The 23,305-nt window shown below is 31.1% G+C and overlaps 2 protein-coding genes across 2 annotated transcripts; one reads left to right on the forward strand and one right to left on the reverse strand.

Annotated features, from left to right (window-relative positions):
• Positions 1 to 221: 221 nt before the first annotated feature.
• On the forward strand, positions 222 to 2,861 carry LOC114743703 (plant UBX domain-containing protein 4). The gene is made up of 4 exons (XM_028931923.1): positions 222 to 747; positions 1,449 to 1,722; positions 2,047 to 2,142; positions 2,244 to 2,861. Exons 1-4 carry the CDS (start codon positions 266 to 268, stop codon positions 2,640 to 2,642), a joined length of 1,251 nt encoding a protein of 416 aa, XP_028787756.1. The 5' UTR covers positions 222 to 265; the 3' UTR covers positions 2,643 to 2,861.
• A 730-nt stretch (positions 2,862 to 3,591) lies between these two features.
• Positions 3,592 to 22,262, reverse strand: LOC114743712 (protein NRT1/ PTR FAMILY 6.4). Its single transcript, XM_028931932.1, has 6 exons — positions 22,258 to 22,262; positions 9,661 to 9,684; positions 9,412 to 9,532; positions 8,942 to 9,159; positions 7,100 to 7,647; positions 3,592 to 4,521 (listed from the first exon to the last, which is right to left on the reverse strand). Exons 2-6 carry the CDS (start codon positions 9,661 to 9,663, stop codon positions 3,627 to 3,629), a joined length of 1,785 nt encoding a protein of 594 aa, XP_028787765.1. The 5' UTR covers positions 9,664 to 9,684; positions 22,258 to 22,262; the 3' UTR covers positions 3,592 to 3,626.
• Positions 22,263 to 23,305: the final 1,043 nt, after the last annotated feature.

Genomic DNA, 23,305 nt, shown 5'->3' on the forward strand with positions numbered 1-23,305 from the left:
TAGGAAAAAAACACATATTTATTATCAATAATTAATTTAACTAATTTTTGATTTATACAAGAACATCCTGAGGAATGTGAAGATTCTTGACCATGTGTGATTTGGAGATACACGACACTGCCGTTTGGGCGATCGCAAAACGGCGATAGTGCCGCTACATATAAAACCGAAGATTGGTCCATCGTCATCGAAAAAGTGATGCAGTGGAGCGGACGCTTCTCTGTAACTTAGAGGCGAGAGCTCGGATCAGGAACCTTCTTCTGCCATGGAAGGCGAATCGGTTGGAGACAATGCGTCCCTCATCAACTCCTTCTGCGAGATCACTTCTTCTTCCAAGGAAGAAGCCGTCTTCTTCTTGGAAAGCCACAACTTCGACCTCGACGCCGCAGTTTCCACCTTCTTCGACAATAACAACAACGGTAGTGTGAACAACAACCCTATCGAGCCCAGCGTTGCTGTGAACGATAACCCCAACAAAGCTTCGTCTCCTGAATCTCCGTCTGAATCCCACTCCCCGGATTTCTCGCCGTCGCAATCGCCTTCGCGATCTCGGTCGGCTTCTCCGACTCCATCCCGGGCTCCATATCAACTCCGATCGCGGGGTAATCGGGGTAAGGCTGCTGCGAAGGCCTCCGGAAGCCGGTCGGGGAGAATTCGGACGCTTTCTGATTTGAAACGATCCGTGCGTGATAGTTCTGATTCTGAATCTGATGAAACCCAGGAATACTACACTGGAGGGGAGAAAAGGTATCGATAATTTTAATTCCCTCTTATTCTGTTGGAAATTGTATTAATTTCTTATGGGGTTTGTGACTTGGGATTTACGTTGGAGCTTAATGTTGGCAAATGTTGCGACTTGACACTGGAAATCCTGAATATTTGTCTAATCTCTCTAAGATACCGATGTTATTGTGGTTTGAAATTTCAGTAATTGCACTTGCAAATTCTTAACAACATGGGTGAGCGAAATCTTTCTCTTCAGGTTGCTTAGTTTTAAAATTTTCTGTCTCTGATTGTGTTTGTTGGAAACTATCTAAACTATAACTCTGAATCGTAATACATTAAGTTGTTTTACGTCGCATAAAATTTGGGAAACTGAACGTTGGAAAGATACCGATATTTCATTTTGATCCCTTGCTTGTTGTCGTTCCACGTTATCCATTGCACTTAATGGAATAACATCATTTTGAAGAGTGATGTCTGATGGCACAATAATCTGAATCTAAGTCCAAATTTGTGCCATCAATTTTGTCTTGTATTAAATAAAAGATTGATATTCTGACGATAATGGGAAAAAATGTGTGTGAGGGGAGGCTCCATTTCAATTTTTTATTTAAAAAAAAGGTGTAATGTGTTTTGGTGCTAAATAGAAGAATGTTCTTTCTTTCACAGGAATGTGGCTTTTTACGTATATAGCTGAAATTGATTTGTTTTTCTCTTCACTATAGTGGCATGCTTGTCCAAGATCCCACCAAAGGTAACAGTGTGGATGATTTTTTCGACCAAGCAAGACAGTCTGCTGTTGATGCCCCTCCTGAACGTACTCAAAAGTCTACAAGTTTTACTGGAACAGCAAGACTGCTTTCTGGAGAGACAATACATTCTGCTGCTCCTCCCCCAGAAGTTGTTACGCACACAATCACTTTCTGGAGGAATGGGTTTTCTGTTGATGATGGACCTCTAAGGCGGTTGGATGATCCACAAAATGCATCCTTTCTTCAGGTAACTTGCACTGATTTAGAAAGCTCGTGATGGCTTTTATCCACGATTTCCAAATTTATACTTGTGTAATAAATTTATTGAGATTTATTCCCTTCTCATTTACCTTGAATAGGAGAATTCAATAATTACCAGTTCCATGAGAGTTTCAAACCTAAACTTGATTTAGATAGTTTCTAAATTCATGGCTGATTTAGTTGGTTCACTTCAAGCCCCTTGTATTCATTAGCTATATTGATTGAGTTTGATTCTGTCTTCTATTACCATTGGTACCATTATCTCTTACCTAGTACTTGCATGTTTATGATTAGTTCTATCTTGATGCAGAGTGTAAAGAATTCTGAGTGTCCCCGAGAACTTGAACCAGCAGATCGAAGGACTTCAGTCCATGTTGATCTTATAAGGCGGGATGAAAACTACCCTGTATGCCTACATCTATTTCCTTCCTCACCTGTTGTGAGATTTGTTTCTGTGCCTGCATACGGTTTTTATGCAATTACTTTTCTTTGTGCTTGTCTATGCAGGAACCTTTGAAGCCCCGGCACCTTCCTTTCCGTGGGGTCGGAAGAACTTTAGGTAGTAGCAGTTCCACCAGTGAAGCTACTGCAGAACCTATTCAAACAACTGTAGTTGGGACTTCTCCAAACACTGCTCCATTGCCATCAATGGGTTTAATTGTAGATGAATCACAACCAGTGACGTCAATCCAGCTGAGGCTAGCTGATGGTACTCGCATGGTATCTCGCTTCAATCACCACCATACAATCAGAGATGTTCGTGCTTTCATTGACGCATCAAGACCTGGTGGAGCGAGAAATTACCAACTTCAGACAATGGGTTTCCCTCCCACAAAACTTACGGATCTGGACCAGACTATAGAGCAAGCAGGTATAGCCAATTCAGTTGTCATTCAAAAGTTGTAGGTTTGCCCCTGGTGTCATTTCCAGGCCAACTTGATAGCATCATGTTTATGATTACAGGTTGCTTTACATTTTAAATTAGTAAATTTATTCTCCAAAAATATTTTGTTGTTAGCATGCTTCTTCACAAATTGCTTTGATGAAGAGAAATGCTGGTTGACTGATGGCATAGATAATCTCTGGAATAGTCAGTTTTAAAATTTTGTTTGATCCCATGTCCAAGAGTTATTGTGTTCCTTCCAGATTCAACTTTGACATGATTAACATCAGCTAAAATGTAGAGGATCTCTTTTAACTTAATTTGTGTAATTTACCTCGCATATTTTAAAAGCTTGACCACGGGCTTCTCAGACTTGAAGGGTTGTGCCACTTCCCTTATGTTTGAATATTCATCCAGGAAACTAATAGATCTTGTCCAACGGACATGAGTATCTCTCAAGGGAATTGAAGTTTTGTGAGAATATTTTGATTGTTTTTATCACAATTGTATTCTAATTTAATTTAATGCTATCAGATTCTATTGCGATTTAGAATAATTCCCTTTTTTTTTAAAACAAATATAAACGTGATGATGCCCAGATATATTATGATAGATAAAACTGACTTTTTTCAAAGTTGAATTTATAGTATGGATGAAACATACGTGGGAAAAAAAATCCTGGAAACAGTATCATATTGAGCGAAGCAAAAAGAAAACCTTGACTCTGAAATCTGAATCAAGCAAACATTCTATCTGCTTGATTTTTCAAAATTTTAACCAGTTCCCAATTTGATCGATGGGACACACTTCATTACCTCTTCACCTCTTCTACGAATAAAATCAAATCATCTGCTATACGTGATTTTACACTTCATATTGCCCAGCAACTCATCAAACACTTTTTTCATAGAAATCACTGCAACACTATTTTGTTCTTAACACACGCCATACATATATAAATAAACCACCTGCTGAACCACCAAACATAATATGTAATATATAATAATCTATGCCTCTTCCTTTCCATCAACACCAATTATCACTTCACTTGCACTCATCACAAGCTCTTTCTCTTTAATCTCTCTCTCTCCGCTTTCATCATTAGGGTTTAAGTTCTGCTGCGCTTTGTACTGATGCCTACTCGCTAAGATCAGAAACATTATGAAGTTTAGTACCCCAAGAATTGCAAGCAACCAATAGAAGTAATTTAACTTGCCCTTATTCAGATTGCTTCGAAGCCATGTCTTCTTGGTTACCTTGTCCACAATCGAAACCAGCACGCTACTGAAAAAGAAACCCATTGAAAGTGTGCTTAAGAACAGCCCAGTGCTCATAGATTTCATCCTCTCTGGTGCTTCTCTAATGAAGAACTCGAGTTGTCCGACGTATGCAAAAGCTTCTCCTGCACCAACAAGGAAGAACTGAGGAACTAACCAGAAAGCACTGAGCTTGGAGCTGGGATTTCCTATGGCTTCTTGTCTTCTTTCTTTCTCAACAACTGCAGAAACCACCATGGCAAGAATGGAGAAGACGAGGCCGATTCCAACTCGCTGAAGGCTGGTGAGTCCTTGAACGTTGTGAGTGAGATTTCGAGCGAGTGGGACGATTAATTTTTCATTGATGGAAGTGAAGAAGAGGATGGTGATGAAGAGGAAAGCTGAGAGTGATCCTGAAGGAATTTCTATGGATCCAAATTTTCTGTTCATGAAAGTCGCTTGCTCAACAGTGAAGGTAGTCATTTGAGAGTAGACCGTCCAAAAGAGGATACCTGTAGACCAAATGGGCATGAGCTTAAGCACCATTTTCACTTCTTCAACTTGGGTTACAGAGGAAACCAGCCATGATGAATTGCTTCCTTCTTTCTGATCAGTTTCATCTACAATCGCAGCCTTGTCAAGGAACCTAACATAATCAAACATGGAAAATAATCCCATTAGCCATGGAAATGTCAATATATATATATATATATATATATAGCGAAATTATATATAACTTTCTTGAACTTTATGTTACGCATATATAACATTTTTAAATTTTAAAACTTTACAACAACAACAAAGTCTTACCCTACTAGATGGGTTTGGCTACATAGATCGCATGATGTTATTAAGTTCTATCAAAGACTAAATTTTTAAATAAATTGTTAATAAAAAAAATCTCACTCAATAATTTCATTGAATGTTTTCTTTGGCTTTCCTTTACCCTTTATTAGTAGTTTAATTTGTTCATTACTTATATCCATACATCTATATAACTCATAGTTTGAAAGAATCATATTCACAAAAAGTTATATGGTTTAAAGGGTATACAATTGATGATGTGGTTGAGGTTTATCCCATACAGAGTTGAATGTATATAGTGCATTTGGATGGACGAAAAAAATAATAAAAATGAAAATAAGATGTAAAATACCCAATATATATACCGAGAAATGTTAAACCTGTTTGATCCGCAGACACGTTATATATGTCGTTTAATGTCGTAAATGGCATTATTGAATCTTAGGTTGAAATATTGAGGGCTATTTATTGAAGTATCATTGTGTCTTTCTTTGAATTAATGTGTAGCAAGCAGTGATCTCTTGCATTATTAATCATAGAATCTATAACGTCTTAAACTTCAATGATGAGACAAACAGTATATGAATATAAGTTTAGGAAGAATTTAGAGGAACTTTGAAACATGAAAAAAAAACAAAAAGGAAAATTTGCAGGGACTAAATTGCAAATTCTTTAGGAACTAAATCGCAGGAAAATCTGCATAATTGGATAATAATAATTATTATTATTCAAAAGTCAGGGGTATTAAAGGCAATTCGTTCAATAGAAAAACGATTTAGTTTATAGTTTATTTATGATATTCAGATTTAAACATTATTTTCTATAAATATTAAATTTAGAATATTCATACTTGATTGAATATTAAATAAAAAAGTTAAAAGAAACAAAAAAGAAAATAAAAGAGATGAAAATGGAGAAAATCAAGAATTTGAAAAAGAAGCTACTTTTTTCAGCATATTTTTAAACAGGGGTAATACAAATTTTGATCCCCTCAAGTTCATCTTCATTTTAGTTTTAGTCTCTCAAATTTCAAACAATAAGTTTTGGTTCCTCAAGTTTTTTTATTTTATTTATAGCATTGGTCCGTATAATCTAATAAAAACTTGAACTATTTTGCCCCTTCAGGGACCAAAACTTATATTTTAAAATTTGAAAAACTAAAACTAAAATAAGGATAAACTTAAAGGATAAAGATTATATTAACTTTTTTAGACATTTTTGAATCTCAATTTCGATTTTTCTGGGACTGTATAATTTTGCTTAGAAAGATTCCATCATATATTGAACACCATTTCAAATCTCTCTATCATATGTATAAAGATAATTTGAATTTGAATCGTCCCCGACATGTCATAAGAGACCACTTCTAAAACGACAACTTAAGAAATAAAAATAAAAAGCAAAGCTTATCACTAATATCCCAAACCACAAACATGTCATATCTTCATAATTATTTGATGTCCAATAATTGAAGATGATTACGACACTTAATTACTTGCCACCTTAACTTTACCCATGCTTTCGTTTTGAATGGAAATTTGACTTTAATTAACTAAACTAGACCCTATCATCACCAACTAAAATTTTACCTAACTTAATTAAATTGTTCACATGCAAATTTATATATTTAATTGTGCTTGAGTAATTGATTATGAATGATGTAATAAACAAAATGCATAAATACAATTAATGAATTATCTCATTCCCTTATAAAACATAGGAATTGATAGGATCTCACATGCCATAATTCAGAACTTAGTGCATTGTTATAAATTGTAATTTTTTATGAATTTTTTTTTCATTCCTAATTTGTCATCAACATCATACTAAATATACAAAATTCTAAATCCCACATCTAATTCTTGAGAATCAATAATATATCTAAAAGAAGCACGCTAAGATAGAGATTCTTGATTATTTACGTTGGCCAAAAACAATCTTGATTAGGATGCTGCTATAACTTAAAAAGGTTTCACACTTTCACTTATCATAATTTTACTGAAAGACTTGATCTTTTTTTATTTTGTATGTTTTATCCGTTATATGGATTTCTCTATGAAAATTAAAAAAAGAATTATATATGCACTATCTTAAAATGTAAAATATCAATCTACTTTATCTTCCAAATTTATAATTTTTTTGAGCCATTCCTATTGATTGTACAAATTAAATGAGAGATTTCATTAAAATTGTAGTTTCAATACAAATGATTAAAAAAGATATCTTAGAAAAACTGACATATTTTTTTTTGATAACCCAACAAACATGTTCTTTACAAATAATTAATTTAACTAATTTCCTTAACATTTGTAGATTAGTTATCTGGTTTCTATATTTTGTACATAATGAGTTATTTTTTTAAATTGAAAAATCTATGCATACTTTCTACTGATAACGTGTAGCCGGGAAAATATACATACCTCAATCTCTCAGTATGAGGGACCTCAGCTTCATGGTATCCATTAAGAAAGCTTGGATGTGAAGGCAAAGGAAGGTTCCTCTTCTTCCAAGCCAAAATCAAAACCCTCCATATAACAGTCAAAGGGCTTCCTTGAGCCTTCTTGTACCTATAAAATGTGGTCCCACAAAGCAAAACAAGCACAGCAATCACCGTTGTTCCCGCTGAGATTCCATATCCCCAACCTCTTCCCACATTGTCTTGAACATAAACCAGCACTATTACAGCAAACAATGAACCTATGCTTATGAAGAAATAGAACCTATTGAAGAAGAATATCATCTTCCTCTCTTCCTTTGGATCTGATGTATCAAACTGGTCTGATCCAAACCCTGAAACATTGGACTTTATTCCTCCTCCTCCTATTGCTATGGTGTATAGAGCTGCATACAGGAGGGCTAGCTGGTTGCCAGTGGCGGCGATGCACTCGTGGTGCTGCCTCCGGACTTGGCTGCATTTTGGAGGCCTCATGGATGGGATGGATGTGGCCAAAGTGAGGAGAAACACTCCCTAATTGTATCAAAAATGGCATGAGAGCTTAGCTAGAGATTGCTCGTACAATAACTCGAATAGGTTATATTTTGTCTAATCCTAAATATAAAAATTAGATTACCAATTTATATATATTAAGAAAATTAGCCAGTTCGTTGGTACATTTTTACACTCACAGAACTAAATATATATATATTCTTCTTGTTATAAATATAAGATCCATTTTGTAACGCAAATTACATTACAAAATTAGCCTTATATTTAGGACCAGAAGAGAAGTACATTAAGAAAGAGATTAAGAAAAAGTGATGAGTTTTTAGATGATTTTATATGCTACTAGAGTACAAGAAATGATAGAAGAACTAACTAACTTAGGTATTACTTGTTCAATAAGCTAGCCCTTTATTTTTCACAAACATGGGAGTACATAATTATACGTCCGAAGAGAGATTGAGAAAAAAATGATAATTAAGCATTTAGATAGACTTTTACATGTTAATGTTGTATTAGAATTGGGATAAAGACTTAATGAGAGAGTAATATTTCATGTATAAAGTAAAAAATGATGCATATGAACACAAGAAAATTTGAGGTGTTGACATGTAATTGGATAGTGGCATGTGTTTAAATAGTGATTCTGTGTTTGAGGTTTCTGTTCCGGCCGAACTGTACGACGTAGAGACTAAATGCCCTGTGCTCTAATTTGTTTTGTGTGTTCTGTTTCTTTTTCTTTCTTTGCCTTTAAGCCATCCTTATACTATTTCACTTTTTTTTTTTGGTACTTTTTTAAAATTTCGACTTGTCCCTGTATATTTCGTTTCATTTTTTTCTTATTTAATAAAAAAAGAAAATTTGAGTTTTCTCTGTATAAGAAACAATGAGTATTGTGCTAGTTGAATTGAAAAGAAGGAAAAACAAATCATATTCTTTGCTGTTACAAAATTTCGACTACTGATGTTGTTCGTAAAATGAACATTTTTCAAAAGCAAACATCTGTTGCTTATCAAAAGAACATTGCTTTTGAAAATAGTGGAAACAAAGAATCAAACAAATTGTGTAAATCTCGTTTAAAAAAAAAAAAAAAGGAAAACCAGTTGTACCAAACAGAACATTATTTTCTCTTCTTTACTTTCCTTATTTTGTCTTTTTATAGTTTTTAACCGTTGGAATCCATTAACTTGGGAGAAAATAATCTGGAGAAATATGAAGATTAATTAATTTCAACTTGAGATCGTGCAACTTAAGGTAATAAATAAAAACAACAACAACAATAACAAGTTTTGCAGATTATGCATCAGAGCTTCAAACTTACCAGAGCAGCTATGGAGCCAGAGATAGCAACAGTGAGATATCTACCAAGTTTTGCATCAGCCAGAAAGCCACCAAGCAGCCCAAAAAGGTTCATAGTTCCCAGAAAGTTAGTCACAATCGTTGCAGATTTTGCTGATGGCAGATTCAAATTTCCCACCAAATATGTCACCAAGTTCATAGTTATTCCCATCACAACTATTCTCTCTGACAGTTCAGTTCCTGCCAAAAAACGAAAACAACATCTGAATGGTAAGAAACTTACCACCTTATTAAGAAAAGTCTTAGATTTGAGCTTTGTGGATGGAAAAAAAAGTGATTTTGGAATAGCCTCTTCCATTTGGGGCCTAACCAACTCATACCCAGATTAGTTGATAATATCAGACCTCATATTTTTCTTACAAAAAGCTAGAGAGGGAAAAAAAGAAGTTTTGAAACTGTTAGTTTCAAGATTTTTGAACTTGCGAGCATCACCTAAGATGAGTCCAGCAGCCAACCAGCCGCCGGTTCGAGATTTGTCAGCCGGCCGGCCACGAAAATCCACTGCAACATTGTCTTCTGCATCTTTCTTACCTCCATGGCTGGAAACCATCACCTACAAGATTGAACATTTGAAACAAAGACAAACACACAAACAAAACCCATTTACCAAAACGTGAAGAAGCTTCAAAGAATTACACAGTTCATCATATGCTTGAAGTGAATGAGAGGTAGCTAGCTTACCATGCTTTCTGTGTTGTGAAGGAACTAACAGAAGGCAACTATGAAAGTGTCGGTTAAAAAGAGCTATAATAAGCTCTTATTATTATGGGGAAGAAGAAAGAGTTTGATGATAAGTTTTGCGTGTAATAATTAGTTTTTTTTTTTTTTGTGTGTGTGTGCATATATATAGGTGTGTGTGTGTTGTGGCAATAGGCTCCACTTGTGTTGTTGATGATTGGGTTGAAGACCAAAGCAATAAATCTGCAAGGCATGTGAGTGCCGTATATGTTTTGGAAGCATATAGTTTCAAAACTGTGTGGTTTTGGTGGCGATATATTGGCCTACTCAAACAAACAAAATGGCGGGTCTACCTATATTCTGATTTCTGAGGTGGGCATATCCCTCTTTTTCCTTAAAAAAAATTTTCAAATAATTTTTTTTGGAACAAAATTGGGATATCTCTATAAAGGCAGCAGCCAAAGCATTGCTCTTTTTTCCTTTGTTTGTAATTTATACACATAGAGAGGATTGATTTTAATGTTTTGATTCCATTTCAAATATGTGTGCGTGAGAGAGATTATTTAATAATTCGATTTTGTCTCCTTTTTTATTTAATACTCCTCCGATACTTAATATAAGACCTAATTAACTAATTTGAGTAGATTAAGAATGTTTGTTAAATTAGTTAATATGATTTTTTTCCCTAAAATACCATAAATACCTTTCTTAATTCCTTTCCTCCATTGTTGAAAAGATATCAATAGAGTTAATTTGAATTAAAAAAATATGAAATAGGTCTTATCTATAAGATCAATATTAACTTCTCAATTAGATCCTATATTAAGGATTAGAAGAGTATATGGTATCTTATAGACTTAAATTCTAAACCTCATCTTCATGGTTAAACGTCTATAGCCCTTTTCATTATAATTATTTGTTGGCTAGCTAATTAGATCTTATTAATTATCAATTAATTATACTAAAACAGGAATAATAAATTAGTATGGCCATCAAACAATTGAAAGTAGGGGAAACGGGCAAAAAGTCATCCATTTAAAATTTTATTGGTAAGAGACCTAATAAATTTTTATACATAGTTAATATCAGTATTCTGTACATTTCGTGTAAAAGAGCACCAGTACTTTGATTTAGATCATCCTCACCAATAAAAGTTTTAATTGAAGTCCAATTTTCCCTTAAAAGTATTGAGTGAAGATTTATTACTCTTGTTTGTAATTAGATTTTAATCGTGACTCAATTAATATATTTTAAACTTTTATCTAAAAAATACTGTATAAAAATTAAATAAAAACAGTATTTTAATTAAAAATACTCTTTAGTCAACAATATGTTAAGAAAACTTATAATATTATTATAATAATTGTTATTGTAATCATTTCCTCCTTTTCCTTCTATATATGTTTATGATTATTTCTACTTCATTCTCAGTTTTCTTTGGAGGGAAGGAATCTGTCGTTGCTCAGATACGTTCCCTTGACCACACGATGAAGAGTAGCAGCTTGGTCACGGGATAATGAAAGAACACAAAATAACAAAGACATGAGAGGGCTTATTCCTAATTTGGGTCCTGACTTTACGTCATGAAGTCATTTTCATAATCAATGAAATTATTGCCAAACGGAAAGCTTATTTGCGCATATATATGCTCTGTATCCTTTCTTTTGAATTATGTCATTCAGCTTTTGAATGTCTATCTGTTTGCTGGCTGATCCCATCAAGAGTTTGGGATTGATCCATTAGGTTAAATTTTATGATTTTCCCCTTCTTATGGAGCTTAAAAAAACATCATTTTGAGTAAAAGAAAAGAATGATTAAGGTGCAAATATGTCCCAAAAGTTTTTATTCAAAAGCGTTGGATACCTGAAAGTTTTTTTAGGAGTTAATTTGCCTATTACCCCCTACTATTAAAAATGTTAACGATCATCAAAATCAATATTTTAATGGTCTACATGAGTTTTTTTTAATGATAGGGGATAATATTACTACGATTTTAAACTTTTAAAACAAATTTGCTCCTAAAAAACCTTTTAGGTACTCAATACTCTTGAGTAAAAACTTCCTAAACAAATTTGTATCTTAACCTAAGAAAGAAATACTAATCTGTTAGATTTATGCTTTAGTAACTCTATTTTGTTGGATTTTTTTTGTAGTTTATCAAATGTATATTAATTAATATTTTTATTTAAATATTACTCTTTTTATGATTATATATAAATATTTTTTGCATATTTTAATTAAATTATATTATTTTCGATATTAATGTTCAATACTTTGGATTGATACACGATATTGCATTACGAATTATACAATATTTCATATTATTAAATCAAATTTAAGCATGAACCCTCAATCTTAACTTTATCTAAAGGAAATTGAATTTTTTTCCACTTGATAAAACCACTATTTGTGTTGGTAAAAAAAATGAACCACTATTTGTCCAAAATGTAATTTAATTAATAGACAAATATTCTAATAAAAAGAAAAGTCACGCCCATAACTCACATGAATCCAATATCTCAACTAACTCACTGAAAGGGATTAATAGAAGCTAAATAATAGGGTAATATTATTTTGTTCCCCCCCCCCCTCTTCCCAGCCATATGAACTATATAGAAGTAGTCATAAATATAAGAGTTAAATAATTAATCTAATAATTAAATGAGTTATTTGTATAAAATATGTATTGATTTTTTTTAAAATACCTTTATCAATTATCTATATTGAAAGTTGTCTATATTGATAGAAATTCTCATTTAACATGTGTGATCAATATAAATAGTTTAAAAAATAAATTCAGAACATAAATTAATAAAGGTCTTATATTTAGAATTTTATTCGAGATCCAAGAGATTATGGTCCATCGTATACTTCAATTTGGGTTTTAATGAATTTGCTTTTTAATTTTGTCTTCAATTATTTATTTTTCCTCCCTTGCCAAACACTCTAATCACATTTTCCTATATATTTTTTTTTCATTCATCATTTTTCACATTTATTATAAGAGCATATTTAAAAATAAAAATATATTTATTATTTTTAACTTATTTTAACTTATTTTTTGTCACATGTATTTAGTTATTTATTAAAACTTATAGTGAGGATAGAGAGTATTGTCAGGGTAAACAGGAGTAACCCCCTTGGCCTACTTCTTTGAATTTGCAAAACTAACTCTGATTTTTTTTTTTTTCACGTGACCCACTGTTGTTGATACGGTTGGTGGGATCCATATATTCTAAGCAGCTGTATATATGTGCGCGCGTGTGCGCGTATGCGCGTGTGCGTGTGTGTGTAGAGTGGAGCTTGCATATTAGGTGGGGCATCCATGGCACTATACTATTTATCTATGTCCTCAATTGGCATAAGAAATAGTAATAATGAACAACTGTTTTTTGGTAAAGTAATAATGAACAACTTTATTCTTCAATTAATCCCTTACTTTAACTGATGAGATCTTGTAACCTGAACATATTATTAAACAAGAATCATCTGACTTTAACTGGAATATTTTATATTTAAATTTATTTTTGTGAGAAAGTAATTAATTAAAGATGCATGAAAATTGCACTCTAACAATAAATTCTTTTCTAAAATATATTTACAGCATAAAGAAAAGGTAAAACTCAAAATTCGAACCCTCCAAATTGAATTTTATTCCATCAGCAACCGGCGTAAGAAGTTTAATAATCTTACATTTTATTTATAAAAATACTACTAGATATACACTTTCTACATTATTCCCACTACAATTGGTATAAAAAAAAACCCATTATAAAAAAATGTTATTTTGCACAAATGCTTGATTCTACATGTTCAACGTATTTCTTACATGCAGATTAAAAGCTAAGGGGCATGATATTTATACAGTAGTGTAAAGAATCCAATGCTTTAAATCTTGATAAGGTAGCTTTAAATTGAAGATGCATTATTTAATAGATGTGCTAATTCCACAATCTTCTAAAAATCTTTTGGCCAAAAAATATTCCATAATATGATCTCTTGGCCTAGTCTATAACATGTTGCTTCCAACTAAAAGTTGTAAGCAAGTAGTAGAATACTCTTTCGGTCTTTAATATAAGACTTATTTAACTAATTTGATTAGATTAAGGAAATTAAATAAGTTAACTAATTATAAGAAAAGTTACACATTTTTATTAAAACATCATAATCATCTTTTTTAATACCCCCTCTCCCTCTTCTACTTGATTATGGTTGAGAGAGTATCCATAGGGGTAATTTAGAGAAAATTGATTAAAATGAGAAATGAATATTATATTTAGGACCAAAACCAATTCAAGAATTAAGACCTATATTAAGAACTGGAGGAGTATTTCTTTTTGTTCAATTTGATGTAACTACTGTTGTCTTACGAAGTAATTGGCTAAATAATACAAAAATTTATTGAACTTAAAAATATATACAAATAATTTTTTTAGTATTTAAAATTTAGTAAAATTCTTGAACTTTTAATCGACGTGAATAGTGCCAAATTATATATCAATTTTACACTCCTTAAATTTTATTTTTGTATGCACACAATCCTACAAAATTGAGTTATATGCATACAATTTTTTTTAATTTAAAAACATTTACAAATAAAAAATGAATAAAACTAATAGTATGGGAGTCATTTGCATAAATATAAACGCTTAAGAAAATTTAATGTAAAGTTTTAAAAGGTTAGAGAAAATATTTGCATATGGCATACAATTAGTTTTGCTCAAAATAATTGTAAAGATAAATTCAGATGGTTACATATATACAGAAGTTGCAGTCAAAAAGAAATTTTTCTTAGACTTGACTATCACTAAATTGATATTTTGAAATCCCTTGCTGTCGTTATCTCAAAAGTGAATTGCATTGTGAAGAAGTTTAGACTTTAGAGGTTGAGAATCAAACAATTCATAATAAATTAATCATATAATATTTATAATGGCCTAAAGATTCATATTGATACTAGCTCTACCTTATGATAATATAGATATTGATTGATGATAATATTAATTATAATTTTGATTTTATTGGAGAAAGATAGTGAGGTAGGTATTACAATTTTTTTTTTTAAAAAAAAAGGTAAGCCAAAGTAGTTCATATTGGTGTTTCAAAATAATACTTGGATTACTCAAATCTTTTACTTTTATAGATACTAATATTTATTTTCATTCAATAATATATCATTCAGATTATGTGGTAAATTTTTGTTGGTCTGGAAAAAGTGAAATGTTTAGTGGACAGACGTATATTTGTTATTTGCATCTCTGCGTCTATATTTTATTTGGTATACAAATTCGAGTATTATTGAATTTATAAATTTAAATAGAAATTTTTCTTCTATTGTAATTTTTTATTTTCATTAAAATTATGAAATATTATTTAAAAAGTATCTTATCATCTCCCTCAATCTAATCATCTTTGCTTTAAAAAATTAGAACAGGAGAACTTAGATGCATTTAATTCTGGCCCGAAAAAAATTAATTACATGGCATGATTCCATTCCGAAGAAGCAAAAAAAAAAAAAAAGAATATTCAGGTGATTAAGGTCATGAATGAAAAGAAAAGAATAAATGCTTCATCTGTATTTTTGTATTTAAGAGAATATAGGAAAGGTATAATTTAAATTTTTTATATTTTTATTTAAATTTCTCTGAACCTTTGTTCGATTTTTAACTTTTATTTTTTTTAATTGAACTCATTTCGTGAAAAAATAAAAAATCATTTCAAAAAATAACATTAATTGACAATTAATTTTTATTAAAATAATTTCATTTGATTTTTTAATTTTAACACACAGACAATGTTAATAGCAAATATTTTAATAAAAAAATTTAAAATCAACTGTAATATAAAGTATTTTTTTCATTTAACATAGATGTTATATATTATGAAAATAAAAGTAAAATTTATATAAAATGACTGGGTTTTTTTTTATAAAGAAAATAGTGTAATTTTGTTTTAGACTTTTCTTTGTATCATAAGAAACCTCAACCTGCCCTTTTTTACCACATCACCCTAAAACCTAAACGTGGATATTTTCAAGTTTATTTGTGATGCTAGCAAAATATGCTGTTCAAAAATTATAATAATATGTATTTAGAAAGCTTTTGGGGAATTAAAAACGACAAGGATCACTCATCAATAATAATGCAAATCCATCATTGCACAATTGAGGTGAAGAGAGAAAATGATGAACATTAAGAAACCAATTCCTTTCATGAATCAACTACGGAACTACCAAAAGTCATACGTGGGCATATTATACATTAACCAACGGTTGGTAGTTATCAGCTTTTACGAAAAGTTTAAAAAAAAAAAATCCCAAATCTGTAAATTTTCAATTCAAGATTTACTACTGTAAAGTTTTTATCAACTACTCCCTCTTATTCTTATAATAGGATTCTTTTTAGAAGAAATTTTTTGTCATTTTTATAAGAACATCTAATAGTTTCAGTGAACATTAAATATTTTTTTTTCATATATGCCCATATTTAATAAGAGTAGTGAGGGAATAGAAATTAATGTGATGTTTGAATATAGTATAGTTAATGAGAATCATGTTGAAAATAACTTAAATTTTATGACAATTTTAATATTTTTAACTTTTTTTTATTAGTGTATATGAATTATTTAGTGAGTTCTCATAATAATGACCAGGGGGAGTAGTTTGAAATTCAATTTTATAATAAAATTACCTTAACAAGTAACAATTAGTTATCAACTAATTTTACTAAGAGTAATTAGGTCATTTCAAAAAAGAAAATAGAAAGCTTAATTTCATAATAGTCCATAGATATTTTATAAGAAGTAAGCCATTTGATGGATCCTTTTAAAATTCTCATATTTCGTTAGTCCTTCGAGGTCTTTCTCCCTTTTAAAATTGTTGTGTGCTTGAACTTTGCCAATAAAAAATCATGTTAATTATAAAATAAACTTTTTATTTAGACTTGGACAAATGACAATGTTCATATCAAACCACTGATATATATATACACAAAATATTAGATCGTTAAGGGAAAAAATATTTCGACATTAACTACGTGTGAATTTGAAGCAATCCTCAAATTTTTAAAAATAAGCCACAATATTTACATTTATCTTCTTATAAATTATCTTTATAGAAAAATACTAGGTTTTATATATTTACGTACAACTCTCGTGTAGCTTTCCATAAGCGCTTAGAAACATTTAATACTGAGATAACTGAATCGAGAATGTATTAGAAAAGTTCAAAGAATTTTGACATACATTGATTATTATTCCTTAATCCATACGTTAAAACTTAAATAAAAAATGAAAATAAGAAGAAATGGAGGAGGTAGAAGTTTGAAAACGTCAAGTTTCCCCCCAACTACTACATATATTATTCGCTAATAAATTACATTTGATTACCTTCATTGAGTGGATCCTCAATTTAATTTGACTGATTTTAATTTTCATATTTTAGAAAAAAAATAGCATAATCTAAACTTCAGAAATCCTTTTTCTTATGGCCAACAAAATACTGTCTAAATAAATAAATTTAATTTATTTAAATTTTCAGTAATAATATTCCACTCACGACTGCTCGATATAAGAAATCATTGAAAGATAATTACAAAATAAAGGTAGAGACAAAACTCAGGACAAAGGTGAAAAGCACTTGACCCCATCAATTTTAACATTATCCCAAACTTTCAGATAAATTCAAATTTAAAAATTAAAAAGGTGTGACTCTCGCGCATTTTTTTTTTTTAATTCAACTTAGAATCAATGAATCATGTCAGGTCACTATTGCCGACAGATTTTTTTTTTTCCTCTCAAGTTTTTTATTAAATCAATTTCTTTTCATTGTCTCATTAATTCATGTCGTTTTCCATGTTTAGTAACTACCTGCTGTTAATACAACAACACAGTATACCAATGGAAAATATATTCCCAAAAAAGAAAAGTTGCTTTCACACCATGAATACTCCTCAACATTATCCGGGTTAACTGGTTGGTCCCTTAAACAGGTAAAACCATTTTCTTAATCGATTTAGTCAAGAGTTTTGACCATATCGATTATATTAGAGCTTTCTTCTTCTCTTGAATGATGTCATTTTGAATTTGTATATTAGTGGATATTTTATTTAAATATTACTCTATGTAAGATCATAAAAAAAAATACTCCTCTGGTCCTTAATATAAGACCCATTTAACTAATTTGATTAGATTAAGAAAATTAGGTAAGTTAGTTAATTATAAGAAATATGATACTCCTCCGGTCCTAATTATAAGACCCAATTGACTTATTTGAGGAGATTAAGGAAGTAAGTTAAGTTGGTTATTTATAATAAATAAGTGTTGTCATTCCTAAAATATCCTTGCTAATTAAGTATATTGGCTAAAACTATCATTATTAGAAGGATTATCTTGGAAAAAAATGCATAAATATAAGAGACAAAATGGATTGGGGTCTTATAATTAGGACCAAATAAAAAGTCAAATGGGGTCTTATAATAAGGACCGGAGGAGTACGTTTTTCCTAAAATACCATAATTATCTTTTTTAATACCCATCTTTCTCTTCTACTTGATTATGGTTGATGGAGTATATATAGGGATAATTTAGAGAAAATTAATAAATATAAGAAATGGGTCTTATATTTAGGACCAAAATCAATTCAACAATTAGGTCCTATATTAAGAACCAGAAGAGTATCTATACATTTCAATCATATTATATTATTTTCATCATGGTAAAGTTGATTCCAATTCAATCACAAAAAGACTGTTAACCCTCAAGCCACTTTCTTAGCTTGATTTTTAGTACTCAATCTAAAGGAAAATTTGTCATAAATCCCGATTAAAATTTTATTTAGAAAATGGGACCTGACATTATGGAAATGTATGAGTTCCTTGAATGTAAATAAGTATGATGAGGGAAAGGCCAAATTACTCTTATAAAAGGTAATTTACATATTCCGGAATGTCACTTTATATCATGAAAGCTAATTGCATATTGAAAAAGGTGTTTGCGTATTGATTCATACTGCACATTCGAAGAGACTACTTGCCATTATGAAAATTCAATTGGTTCAAATTGCGTATTTAGAAAGACTACTTGCATATTATGGAAGCTGATTATATTTTGGGAAAGCTAATTGCATATTGATTTAGGAAAAGCAATTGTATAGTTCAAGAGGCCGTTTTTCACATTATGAAAGTTAATTGTATCTTTAGGAAGGTGATTCATATTGTATATTTGACAAGGTAGTTTTATATTAGCCATGTTGCATCTTTGGGAAAGTAATTACATATTTGTGGACACTACTTGCTCATTATGAGAGTTAATTGCAATTAACCTTATCAAGATGCAATTGGCTTTCATAATTTGTAAATGGTCTTTGCTAATATGCAATTATCTTTTTGAATATGCAATATGAACTAATATACAATTACTCTCTCTAATATACCGTTAATTTATGGAAACAAAATTTTATTAAATTATGATTTATAAAATGAATTTATAATAATTTATTATCAGAAGCTCCTTTAAAGAATTGATGGCTAAATCAAGATTGGAGCCAAAAATAGGTGGATTTTAGCAATAAGAAGAGATGCACGTGAGTTACCAACATCGACAAGAGTTGAATCCATTAAAAAGAGTTAATTTTTTTAACTTGATGAATCAATATTTGGATTTTTTATAGAAATATTCATATTTAATACTCAATAATATTTTAAATAAGATGCCCTCCAATTGAAAAAAACGCCAGTACTTATTTTGAAAAAAAAACTAAGATATTGAGGTATATAATTGATGGGAGAATTACTGTAGAGTCCCAAGCAAGAGATTTTATCACTCTAAGGTCCCTGGAAATGCTAAAATGAATCTGAGGTCCCAAGGGACTTAATTGTGAAAAATTCCAATTGTGCAATTACAAAATTACCCTCATTCATTTGAAAGAAAACGCTGAAGAAAAATATGAGGGTTCTTTCATTCGCACAGCTCCGTCGCATCTCGCCTCTATTCCTATCGCGTCTCGCCTCTTTGACTGTGATATTCTGCTCTGCTCCTCGCCTCTCTGACTCCGTCTCTACCTCACACCTATTGCTTCTCATTGTCACTACCAACTTTCTTGTTTTTCGCTTCTCATTCTGTGAAGTATAAAATGATACTCTGTTTTTCGCTGGTTCATGCTCTGTTTCTGCTGAAAATAAATGAATATGACAGTGTTTTTTTTGTTATAATCCCTGTAATGCGATGGTTCAATATGTTGTTAATGGATACATCGAAGGTTGTCAATCTAACTATATGACTTGTCATTGACAAGTGATTGTGACAGGTTGATATGAAGAATGGCAAGTTCAAGTAGGAAGCATTTGTTCTGCTATATCCATCCAGGGAGACAATTTATTAATGATGTAGAAGATGAAATGCAATATGTTGGAGATGGTAGCATATATAGCGTTTTGTTTTTTCATTTGACAACATAATGACATCTAAATGTAAAGTTAAGTTAATGTGTATTGATATTATTTAATGGTTACAAAGTTTTTTTAATGCCATTTATGTGTATTGATTAGCATGAAATTCTTCATTAATATCCTTATCATGTCTAGAAATGATAAGGGTATTAATACTAAAAAAACGAATGCTAACTATGATGACATGATAGGTACATATCACAGTCTTCTCTGTCAGATCTATTAACAACCTCAACAGTGAGTGTTGACAACCTGAGGAGAAGTCATTGACAACTTCAACAGTGTCGCTAACAACTGACTCTGTGGGATAACACAGCCTCTAATCAAATAGAATTATTATCATATATAATGACTTTAACAATAAAATGGGAAGCTCTTTCAAGTCATCAATAGCTTTAAGTGAATCCAATTTGATTATAGCAGAATTTTATTGCAGAAATTCATTAACAACCTCAATAACGAGTGTTCACAACCCAAGAAGAATCTGTTGACAACCTCTGCAGTGTCACTAACAACTGACTCTGTGGGATAGCATAGCCTCTGATCAAATAGTATTAGTATCATATATAACCACTCTAACAATAAAATGGAAAGTTCTTGAAGTTATTAACAACTTTAAGTGAATCCAATTAGATTATAACAGAATTTTGTTGCAGAAATTCATTGACAACCCTAACAACAAGTGTTGACAACCTGAGGAGAAGTCGTTGACAACCTTGGCAGTGTCACTAACAACTGACTCTGTGGGATAGGACAGTCTTTAACCAAATAGTATTATTATCATATATAATGACTTTAACAATAAAATGGGAAGTTCTTTCAAGTCATCAATAGCTTTAAGTGAATCCAATTTGATTATAGCATAATTTTATTGCAGAAATTCATTACAACCCAAGAAGAATCTGTTGACAACCTCTGCAGTGTCACTAACAACTGACATTATGTACACATGCAACCGATATGCTTTTTTAAGTGGGTTGTGAATTTGGTGTAGTTAAATTGTATACATATATATAAAGTGATAAATGATATTTGGAAGTAATCTAATATAATATCATATTTCTATTTTGCTGTACTTGTCAATAGATTGCCATAGACTTGTTATCACATGCTGTTGAGGCTGTCATTGACAGTCTGAATTAAGTTACTGGTATAATATGACAATTTCATGTACTTGTAATGTTTCATGATTTCTTAACATATGATTTTAGTGTTAAAGCTGTGATATGATATTATTTAGTTATAATTTAATGTTATTTGAAGGTTGTGCTATCCCACAGAGTTAGTTATTAGCAACACTGTCGAGGTTGTCAATAGATTCCCTATGGGTTGTTAACACTTACTATTGAGGTTGTCAATGAATCTCTATAATAAAATTTTACTGTAATCAATTGGGATCACTTAAAACTGTTAATGACTTGAAAGAGCTTCTCATTTTATTATTAAAGTTGCTATATATGATAATAATGCTATTTGGTTAGAGGTTGTGCTATCCCCCAAAGTCAGTTGTTAGTGACACTGCTGAGATTATCAATAGATTTCTCTTAGGTTGTTAACACTCGCTGTTAAGATTGTCAATGAATTTCTGTAATAAATTCTACTGTAATCCAATTGGGTTCACTTAAAGTTGTTAATGACTTGAAAGAGCTTTCTATTTTATTGTTAAAGTCGTTATATATGATAATAATACTATTTGGTTAGAGGCTGTCCTATCCCACAGAGTTAGTTGTTAGTGACACTGCCAAGATTGTCAACGACTTCTCCTCAGGTTGTCAACACTTGTTGTTAGGGTTGTCAATGAATTTCTGCAACAAAATTCTGTTATAATCTAATTGGATTCACTTAAAGTTGTTAATAACTTCAAGAACTTTCTATTTTATTGTTAGAGTGGTTATATATGATACTAATACTATTTGATCAGAGGCTATGCTATCCCACAGAGTCAGTTGTTAGTGACACTGCAGAGGTTGTCAACAGATTCTTCTTGGGTTGTAATGAATTTCTGCAATAAAATTATGCTATAATCAAATTGGATTCACTTAAAGCTATTGATGACTTGAAAGAACTTCCCATTTTATTGTTAAAGTCATTATATATGATAATAATACTATTTGGTTAGAGGCTGTCCTATCCCACAGAGTCAGTTGTTAATGACACTGCCAAGGTTGTCAACGACTTCTCCTCAGGTTGTCAACACTTGTTGTTAGAGTTGTCAATGAATTTCTGCAACAAAATTCTGTTATAATCTAATTGGATTCACTTAAAGTTGTTAATAACTTCAAGAACTTTCCATTTTATTGTTAGAGTGGTTATATATGATACTAATACTATTTGATCAGAGGCTATGCTATCCCACAGAGTCAGTTGTTAGTGACACTGCAGAGGTTGTCAACAGATTCTTCTTGGGTTGTGAACACTCGTTATTGAGGTTGTTAATGAATTTCTGCAATAAAATTCTGCTATAATCAAATTGGATTCACTTAAAGCTATTGATGACTTGAAAGAGCTTCCCATTTTATTGTTAAAGTCATTATATATGATAATAATTCTATTTGATTAGAGGCTGTGTTATCCCACAGAGTCAGTTGTTAGCGACACTGTTGAAGTTGTCAATGACTTCTCCTCAGGTTGTCAACACTCACTGTTGAGGTTGTCAATAGATCTGACAGAGAAGACTGTGATATGTACCTATCATGTCATCATAGTTAGCATTCGTTTTTTTAGTATTAATACCCTTATCATTTCTAGACATGATAAGGATATTAATGAAGAATTTCATGCTAATCAATACACATAAATGGCATTAAAAAAACTTTGTAACCATTAAATAATATCAATACACATTAACTTAACTTTACATTTAGATGTCATTATGTTGTCAAATGAAAAAACAAAACGCTATATATGCTACCATCTCCAACATATTGCATTTCATCTTCTACATTAATAAATTGTCTCCCTGGATGGATATAGCAGAACAAATGCTTCCTACTTGAACTTGCCATTCTTCATATCAACCTGTCACAATCACTTGTCAATGACAAGTCATATAGTTAGATTGACAACCTTCGATGTATCCATTAACAACACATTGAACCATCGCATTACAGGGATTATAACAAAAAAAACACTGTCATATTCATTTATTTTCAGCAGAAACAGAGCATGAACCAGCGAAAAACAGAGTATCATTTTATACTTCA

Source organism: Neltuma alba, unplaced genomic scaffold (assembly GCF_004799145.2).
Source record: "Neltuma alba isolate B1F8T4 unplaced genomic scaffold, ASM479914v2 tig00004099_pilon, whole genome shotgun sequence".
Taxonomy (NCBI): Eukaryota; Viridiplantae; Streptophyta; class Magnoliopsida; order Fabales; family Fabaceae; genus Neltuma; species Neltuma alba.